Source organism: Hydra vulgaris, chromosome 01, assembly GCF_038396675.1.
Source record: "Hydra vulgaris chromosome 01, alternate assembly HydraT2T_AEP".
NCBI classification, from domain to species: Eukaryota; Metazoa; Cnidaria; class Hydrozoa; order Anthoathecata; family Hydridae; genus Hydra; species Hydra vulgaris.
Window position 1 is genome coordinate 18,200,001 of NC_088920.1, and position 10,422 is coordinate 18,210,422.

Below are 10,422 nucleotides of genomic sequence, written 5' to 3' on the forward strand. Positions count from 1 at the left end.
ATAAAGTATAAACAACAGCTGTGTACTAATGCTAAGTTTTTTCTTTGAGTCTTTTTTATCCGTTTTGTGCATTCAAAAAAAAAATTTTATGTTTATTTGTATATAATTATGTATAACTTTTATTTTATAGGTAAATATATGACTTTAAAGTTGTTTAAATATATGTATACTTTAAGGTTTTGAATATATACATGAAAGTATAAATATAGCTGCAAATAATGTCAAATATTGCAACTGCAAGAATTCAACGAGAATTTAAAGAAGTTATACGCAGTGAAGAAGTTTCAAAGAATAACATCAAATTAGAGTTAGTTGATGGTGCAAGTTTTTCTAAATTAAAAGGTGAAATTGTTGGTCCACCAGACACGCCATATGAAAATGGAAGGTTCAAACTGGACATAAATATTCCAGAGACATACCCATTTAATCCTCCCAAAATTAAATTCTTAACAAAAATATGGCATCCTAATATCAGTTCTGTTACTGGTGCAATATGTTTAGATGTTTTAAAAGATCAATGGGCAGCAGCAATGACATTAAGAACAGTTTTGTTATCAATCCAGTCATTGCTTGCTTCTCCTGAGCCTGACGATCCACAAGACGCAGTTGTTGCTCAACAGTACAAAGAACAACACGAGGTATTTTTAAAGACTGCAAAACATTGGACTATTATTTATGCTAATGGTAGTAATGAATTAGATAATGATTGTCAAATGAAAATTCAACAATTGTTAGATATGGGATTTGATAAAGAAAGTAGCATGATAGCCTTGTCAACACATGGTTGGTTAATAGAAAAAGCAGTCGAGGCACTGTTTAATAAATAATCAACTTAAGATAGAAATGTTTTTCAAAAAGTTTTTTATAATATCATTGTGCCTTTTCTATTTATTTTTGGATGTTTTTACATGTATGAGGATTTGACACGAACAAATTCATACCTAAATGTGAAACTTTATTGTTACTGAAATTTATATTTCAAAGGCATTAATTTATTACTATTTCTTTAAGTGTTACAGTTTTAATCTTCTAAAATGTTATGTGCGTAGTACTGCATATCTGAGGTGAATAGTGTGTTGTGTTTAACAATACATTATACAACTCAAAAAAAAGTTTATTAAAAATTTTGACTTTGAAATTTTGTTTATTAAAAAGTTTTTGCTTTAGGATTCTTTGAGTTGCATTAACACAAGTTGATGGATCTTCTTTTGTCCAAAAAAAAAAATTTTAGTTTTTTTTTTTTTGAACTTTGTATAATTTGTGAGACTGAACCGTAAATTCTGCAATAATGAAAGATATGTAATAGGTTTGATAGTTCATTTTCTTTTTCTTTTTTTTTTAGTTCCGTTTGAAATTATTTTTGATAAGCTAAATCAAAGGTTTTTTATGACAAATAATTTTCATCACAAGCCCATACATTTTATTGCATCTTTGCAAAAATCTGTGTGGGCTACATTGTAAAATATTCAACAAGAATAATTATTTGGATACCATTCTTCATACCTAATAACAGTAATATGTGTGTGTGTATATATATATATATATTTATATACACATACATACACACATACCTAATAACAGTATATATATATATATATATATATATATATATATATATATATATATATATATATATATTAGTAGAAAATCACTTAACAAAATTTTTTTCCATTTTACACTGTGTTTCATCAACAAAGATTCATCAGAAATCTGATGAATCTTTGTTGATGAAACACGGTGTAAAATGGAAAAAAAATTCTGTTAAGTGATTTTCTACTAATATATAATTGCTCTGTTCTTTTAAGAACATTGAGCACTCTATTGTGTAGAATACTTTTTAAAGTTGTTTAAATATATATATATATATATATATATATATATATATATATATATATATATATATATATATATATACATATATATATTAATTCAGATTTCTCTGCATGTAAAACATCGCTGATGATATCATTGTGAAAACTATGGTGCCTATCACCAAGCACATAATAAACTTATTTTTTAATGTTTTTATTTTTTATTTTTGACTAGCTTCTCTTTTAATTTATAATTCCTAAAGTTACATTTACATTTAATAATTTTAAGGTTAACTTTTATATTTACATTTTATAAATATATAGCAGGCTATTTTCCATAGTTTAAAATACTTTCGTTAAAAATCATTAAAATAATATTTCATTTAGCTGCACTGCATTTATAGCTGCAAAGTTATTTTAAAAATAATTAAATACTTGTTTTGAATTGATCAATAAACGTAGAATTGTTTTGAATTAACTATTTTAGCTCAAGTTATATTTTTGTTTCTATGTGTGTAACTATGCGATTATGGTTCTTGTTCGAGAAGATACATCATTAGTTAATAATCGTGAAGCATATGCAACTTCGGCTACATTACTACATTTGAAGTTATTAAATAAGTCTTGGATAAAACTTAAATGTAGTAATTTTTTTCACGATGAAAAATTAGAGGATTTACCTTACAAGTCTCTGATAAACAAAAAGTTTGACGAAGCGAAAAATAATGATTTCATTGTAAGAATTTCTCTAAGCGATGGTTGTGAAAAACACAATTCAATTGACTTTTATGAAAATGAAATTTCTCGCTGCTTTAGTCGTTATGTAAATGACGTCATTTATGTATCTCCAGGAAGTTTATTCAACTTGTGTCATAAAAATGTTAAATATTACAATGAATGTCGCACAAACGGGGGTATTGATGTTAATGTTGTTTTATCGCAGTGTTTGGATGAGTCCGATGACAATCAGTACGCATCAGAATGCATAATTTCTCCAGTAAGATGTTCATATGGTATCACTAACAAAGAAACCATCGATTCTCTCATCAAAGAGTACTTTAAATATCCTAGATTGGTTAGTGAAAACGAATTATTTCCAATTCATGTGTCAACTGATGAAGCACCATATTATCCATCACATTTATGGTTTTATGTTAAGTCTGTTAAGAACGACAGTTATTCTGATAACGATACCAATTCAATGTTTGTTGACGTAATACATACTAATGTTTTAGAAAATATTGCTGTTAATTGTTATTTACCTTTATGTTCGTGTACCCACAGAAACAATCCTTTTCCTATATTGTATGTTTATGATACGCATTACCTACAAGCTTATTTTGATCCTATAAATGAACTTACAAAAATAATGACTCTTTTAAGCAAAAGTTATTTTTCTGAAAAAGATGCAAACTTGGTATTAGATAATTCTCCTGTTTCTCCTGTTACTTTGTTATTAGAAGGTCCGCCTGGTGTAGGAAAAGGCCTGCTCATGAGAAGTATCTGTCAAAAGTTCTGTTGGCACTTCTTGGAAGAAAATTGTCATGAGCTTGGAGGTGATACATTAGGCCTTTCGGAAAAACTCATTGAAAAGTTATTTTTTAATGCTAGACAGAATTCTCCTTGTATTCTTTATCTTAAAAATATACATTTATTGGGAAAAAATAAAGAAGGCTTTCACGAAGAACGAAGAATCATTCAGGCATTTATAAGGAATCTTAAAGAGTCAGAAAAATCACCTATATTATTAGTTGGTAGTACTTTTAATAGTAAGGATGTAAGAATGCGTTTGTTTTCAGAATTTATTTATCATGTGACTGTTGGGATGCCTGATGAGCTACAGCGCTTTCAATTTCTAAAAATGCTTACTCGAACTTGGTGTATTGAAGATAAAATGGTTGAAGACCTGTCCAGAAAAACTGCGGGTTTTGTGTATTCTGATTTATTGGCATTTACTAAGGAATTATATTTTTCTAAAGGTAATCTTCATACTTTAGACGTTACAAATTCAGTTTTAGAAACTATTCGAAAACGAAAAGCAGGTTCTTCTGGAAGTGTAAATGTACCGAAAGTTACTTGGAATGATGTTGGAGGGCTTGATGGCGTCAAACAAGACATTCTTGATACCATCGAATTGCCACTAAAATTTCCCCATTTGTTTTCTTCTGGCTTAAAACGATCTGGTTTGCTTTTTTATGGTCCGCCAGGTTGTGGTAAAACACTTCTTGCAAAAGCGATTGCTACTGAGTTTACGATTAATTTTTACAGCGTTAAAGGTCCGGAACTGATTAATATGTATGTTGGGCAAAGTGAAGAAAATGTTCGTAATGTTTTTAAAAGAGCTAGAGAATATTCTCCGTGCATAATTTTTTTTGATGAACTCGATTCTTTAGCGCCTAATCGCGGCCGATCTGGTGATTCAGGTGGTGTAATGGATCGAATCGTTTCTCAAATACTTTCGGAACTCGACGGTATCCATAGCAGCAGTAATGTATTTGTTATTGGAGCAACAAATAGACCTGATCTTCTTGATCCAGCTTTACTGCGACCTGGGCGTTTTGATAAAATAGTTTACATTGGTCTGGCGCAAACTAAAGAGGAGCGAATGCGTATTTTAAAAGCAGTCACTCGAAAAATGAATCTATGCACTCAAATTGACTTGGAAATAGTATTAAACAAATGCCCTGTCAATTTAACCGGTGCCGATTTTTATGCTCTTGCTTCTGATGCACAAATGAACTGCTATCGTAGAATAATAAATGACCACGAACAAAATATCAATCCAATAAGCGTAGATAGCGTTGTAATATTAAATAGTGACTTTGAACTTGCTCTAAAGAATATTCGACCCTCAATAACAATTAATGAACTCCGGCGATATGAAACAATAAGGGATGAGGTTTTCAATAGAGTATAGTATAAAAAAGAATCAATAGCCATCAAAGTTATAAAATTTATAACTAAAACTTCGCTGAATAAAAATTTAACAAAATGTTTATTATTAAAATACGAACAGTTTTATATTTTATAAGCATGCCACACATTTATAAACATTAGGAAACATCCATAAAGTACGTACACAGTAAAACGACTGAATTTGGATCTCCCTCCCTCTTTGTATACACCTTAGGTGTTCTCCTGTTAAATTTGAAGACATTAATTTGAGATTTAGCTTTAATACAGAACATTAGCAAGCAGAAGATACTGTAACTCAAAATGGATTTTAAAGTTTTAAAAAAAGTGCAGCCAAACATATAGTAGGAAGCACATCTAAGGAAGCGCAGCTACATCGACTGATTTAAGGAGAACATTCAAGGGAGTGTTTGCTACATTGATTATGGGTTGGGGTAGATCTAAATCAGTCGATTTAGTAGCACACTCTTACATGTTAGCAGTTTTATGTAAAATATCTGGCCTGCAATTTTTGAATAATCAAAACCTTAATTTTAACGATACTATCTTCTGCTTATCCAAGAAAAAAGGATATAAAACTTATTACGACGTTTGTAATTTTGCGAAAATAATGCGCGTTCATTAGTTATGTTATTACTTGTAATAACATAACTAATGAACTAAAGTATACATAATATGCTCAAGCTTGCATATTATGTATACTTTAGTCAATTTTTATAATATCTCTTTTAAAAAAAAGTGCTATGGATGAATCAAAAGAATCATCAAAATTAATGAAAAGTTAAAGGTTTCTCGGAAATGGATAAAAAAAATTTGCCGTTTCAATAAAACTACTGCCATGCCTTCAGTTGACAACATTTCATCATTCTTCAAGAAGTCGTTTAGCAAAGAAGTTATATAAGATTCTCTAAATATAAATGAAGATTTTTTACATTTATTATGCGCTTTATTTTATTAAAAATAGACAATACATTTTAAATGTAAAAAGCTTGTTACTTGGCAGTTTAATTCTTCAAAAAATTATGAACAAAGCATTGGAATAAAAATTTAATGCAATCTTTATGAGAGGAAAACTTTTCTTATCTACTACAACTACTAAAAAAAACATTAATGTTAAACAAGATGTTGGAACATCTTGTTTAATAGTAGAAGATGAGGAAAATTTCCCATTCACAAAGATTGCGTCGATTTTTCATTCCAATGCTTTGTCTACATTTTTTTGAAAAATCAAACTGCTGATAATCTTTTCCCAATCTTACGAAATGCAGCTTTATAGGAGTTATGTCAAGAAATTTAACACACCAACCAGAATTCTGATTAAACATAAGTCTGTTGGGACTTAAACCGTGACTTAAAAATATTTTTAGGGGTCGCACAAGGCCCTTAAACATCAGATGGGTCCCTAATATTTTGGAAAAAAAAGTTCTTTAAAAGCATATATTTTTTAAATAAATTTTTTTAATTTGTATTTTCATAAAATTTTTTTATTATTTTTGAAATTTTTATAAATGTTCACTTCTTTTGAGACCCAACATAATATGAGCCCCTGAGATGCATAGTGTTATAAGTCACTCATATCTAGTTTGGTATAAGTCTGACTAATATCACTATGGCTGTGAACAAAAACAGCTGTTTAGTGAGGAGCATAACAAAAAACAGTTCCAGCATCATTATCGATATCATTAGACTTATACCACTCTGCCATGTAATAGAATAAACAAAATGCTAACCATTTGTGGCAATAACACAAAATTTTGAAAAAAGTGACTTATACCACTATGCATCTCATGGGGTCATATGCTATTAAAGAACCTTTTTTTTCAAAATATTAGGGACCCGTCTGATGTTTAAGGGTCTTGAGCGACCCCTGAAAAAATTTTTTTATTCATAAAATTTTTAAATGTAGTATTAATTTATTACATAGAACACATTTAGAGGGTGCCATCAGACATTTTCAAAAAATGTATATATATATATATATATATATATATATATATATATATATATATATATATATATATATATATATATATATATATATATATATATATATAACAAGTTATATTAAGTAATATTTACTTTTGATACAGCTGCGTATTTTTTTTAACATTCTGTTTTAAATAGCTTTCTTATTTACAATTTGTCTTTGACATAAGTAGGATTTACTTTAATTGATATTGAAATGATTTATTTAAAAAGACTATTTTAGATAATTAAATGTTCCCAGCTAAGATTTTAAATAACATTTCAAAATGACGTATCAAAAGCATTTGTTAAAATTTTGCATGCTCGACCTCCCTTCATGTTGTGCAGTTAGCTTCATCTAGTGCAAATTATTAAATCGCTCAACAGTTATGACAATGCAAAATTTTTAAACGCCGTTTACTTTACATGATCATGACTTTCTAATTCTAAAAGGTTATCTAATTAAATTTAAAACCTTTTGAAGAGACTAAGTTTAGCATATTTTAGTACAAAAATTATTTTATTGGCATCATAATGGCGTAGAAGAGCAAACTTTTATGGGCAATTCTGTTTCCAGTTTTCGTTTACAGCAATTTTTTGCAAAACATATTCATTTGACATAAGCACAAACATACTTAAGTTTAGAGTTCGCACAATGTCTGAAAACGTCATATCTGAAACATCAAAAAATTCTGCCTACACCACTAAAGGGTAAATTATGCTTCTATGCCATTATAAAAGCAACTTACCAAGCAGAAGGAAAGCTGAATAAAAAACCCAAAACGTTCCTAGTACTGTTTTCAAAAAAATACTCAATCCTGGAAAAGATAAAAAGGGGTTTTGGCGCCACTCTGAGGATCTCCTGACACACCTCCCTCTATACTTTGTTTCTGACGCCACTTTGAGACCCTCAAAGTCCATTCCTCTCGATGCCCTCTCTTTCGCGCCACTTTAAGATCACGCTCTTCTACACCCTCTTTTGCAAAAACCTTTTTACGCCCATCAACAGAAATCTTTTTGACACCATAATTAAACAGATACGGAAAACTTTTAACCTCTGTAATTAAAACAGGTACGGAAAACTTTTGACATCCATAAAAAAGAAATCAAAAAAAGTTTTTAATTCTGTAAAAGGATTAACTATTCAAAAGATTTTTTTAAACTTACACCAAAACTAGATAAGCCAACACCCCCTCCTAGACCACAAAAACCAATACTTCCTCCTGGACCTATTCCCCACCTATACCTTTCTTAAAAATTGAAGAACTACCAAAATTGAGTTTTCTGAGAAAGACAAAGATGATTTACCAGATTTTAAAATCCACAAAGAAACTAAACAACTTGCAAACTATGTAGTCGAATTACCACAAGGTCAGAAGATCAAAAACGCTCTTATATTTATTATTGAGGTGTCACCAAAAGTTAGGGAGTTGATAAAAAGTAAAATAAAAGATGAAGGGCAAAAAGTTACACAGATATTATTAACAGAAATTTTCTTTATATTTGTTTTACCGTTAAAGTATATTTACAACTACAAGGTACACGAACAAAAGATTTACATGACCGGGGCCGAGAAGACTATAGTTGTCTAAGTTACAATCCTGTAACATACCGTAAGATTTTTTTCTATTTACAATTCTTTGTAAATTCTTTTTATGCTGCTCAAAAAAAAAAAAAAAAAGTTTTCAAATTTATCTTAATAAAATTATTTCTAATTTTTAATATCAAATACAAATATATAATATACTATGGATATAACAAACAAAAATTACAAAGAAACAATTAAAAATATGTTGGATGAGCAGAAAAACATTATTTTGAAGGAGACTGAAAAACTTCTGAAAGAGCAGGAAGTAAATTTTGCGAAGATTACAAGCGTAAAAATGAAAATTATTACTGATAGATTGGATAATGATATATAAAGTTGAAAAAGATCTAGAAGGGTTAAAGGAAACATAGGTCAAACAAGAATGTTTTGGAAAATCATTGTGATAGGAGTCTGGGTGCAAAAACACCCTAAAATATTTGCTCTCCCTACCTCTAACGTGAGGGCAATAAGTTAATAAAATACAAATTTTATTATACTACAATAATTTTGTCCACAGATTTTAGGTTTCATATAATAATCTTTTAATGTTCAAAAGAAAAAAGCATTCAAAAATTCTGCAAACCCCTTTTAAGAAAAAGCATAGAGAATTAATTTAGAGAAAGGCGGAGGAGCTATAATTAAAAACAATTAAAAACATACCTTTTTTTTTTTTTTTGAACATCTTCGCTTTCAACAAGACTGCAAGCAACCACTAATTAGAGTCAGAAGTTACTGGAAGAGAAAAGATGAAGATTGTAGAGCAAGATAACGATTGACAGACAACTTATAACTATAAATAAATAACAATAATACTATTATTAATAGTTAAAAATACATACATCTATTATTAACAGTAAAAATCAAATTTTCTTATTAAAAAAAAATTAAAATAGAAAAAAAAGAAATTTTTAATAAGGACTTGAACCAATTTTATTAATCAAAACTTACTTGTTGAAACATTTTCAAACATTAGATATTCTTAATTACACAAGATGCTTTTATACTTCAAAATATTTTATGGATTTTTCCCTGATTTTTTTTTTAAATGTTTTCCGTAATTTTAAAATGACCTTAATAATCATTGTTTTTGTGTAAAGATATGCAACATTATGTTAACATTTAAGTAATTTAATTTTTATTTTTTTTAATAGTCGTAAAGTTCAAAAAAAAGTTTTATCATAAAAAGCTATTTAGAAAAAATTAATTAAATAACAAAATGCAACAATCTATAGAACTATATATATATATATATATATATATATATATATATATATATATATATATATATTATATATATATATATATATATATATATTTATATATATATATATATATATTTATATATATATATATATATATATATATATATATATATATATATATTATATATATATATATATATATATATATATATATATATATATATATATATATTATATATATATATATATATATATATATATATATATATATATATATATATATATATATATATATATATATATATATATATATATATATATATATATATATATATATATAGCGAGTTACATTGTATGCATGTTTGTGTTTAGTAACCAGAAACTTCTTTTAAGTTTATTTCTTAATTAGTTTTATTAAACTTCGATGATTATTAACAATTTCATTGAAAACACAATTATTGTTGAAAGTCTTTTTGTTTAACAAATAAATCGTAAAAATTACTTTAAAAGATTACATTAGAATAAAAAACAGATGCACATAATTTCATTTACATAAAAAATACATACTTTGAACTAAAAAATAAGAATATACTAAAAAAATAAAAATCGATAATACATAATAACCTTTCAAAATTTTGACAATTTAAAAAATATATATTTAAAACACTTATTTGTGTAAACAAGTAATATTAATTTAAAAGATTTGTGGCTTTGCAGATGTGGCTCGGAGAATGAGCCATAGTATTAAAGTATTAGTTCATATGATATATGTTCTTAAAACAGTATATGAAATATCCACAAAATTTGAATAATACAATTTTTATAACAATTCAACAGAAAACTCTAGAACTTTATTTCGCTTAGTCAATGTATTTTTTAAACCAATCGAAATAGTTTGTTCACAGTTTTGGCGGGTTTTTAGTGGATATTCTTTTTATTCTTC

General features: G+C 27.5%; 2 protein-coding genes across 2 annotated transcripts in view; both read left to right on the top strand.

Annotated features, from left to right (window-relative positions):
- The window catches only part of LOC100215362 (peroxisomal ATPase PEX6), an 18,632-nt gene extending 13,371 nt beyond the window's left edge, over positions 1–5,261 (top strand). The window contains exon 2 of the mRNA XM_065787519.1: positions 2,299–5,261. Within this exon, the coding sequence (XP_065643591.1) occupies positions 2,341–4,728 (2,388 nt within the window). The 5' untranslated portion in view covers positions 2,299–2,340 and the 3' untranslated portion in view covers positions 4,729–5,261. The remainder of the gene's footprint in view (positions 1–2,298) is intronic.
- LOC100211757 (ubiquitin-conjugating enzyme E2-22 kDa) lies at positions 131–991 on the top strand. The gene has a single exon (XM_065787520.1). It carries the CDS (start codon positions 219–221, stop codon positions 825–827), a length of 609 nt encoding a protein of 202 aa, XP_065643592.1. The 5' UTR covers positions 131–218; the 3' UTR covers positions 828–991.
- Positions 5,262–10,422: the final 5,161 nt, after the last annotated feature.

Excerpts from the sequence above, each read along its gene's own strand:
- LOC100211757 (XM_065787520.1), top strand. The coding sequence starts at position 219 with ATGTCAAATATTGCAACTGCAAGAATTCAACGAGAATTTAAAGAAGTT.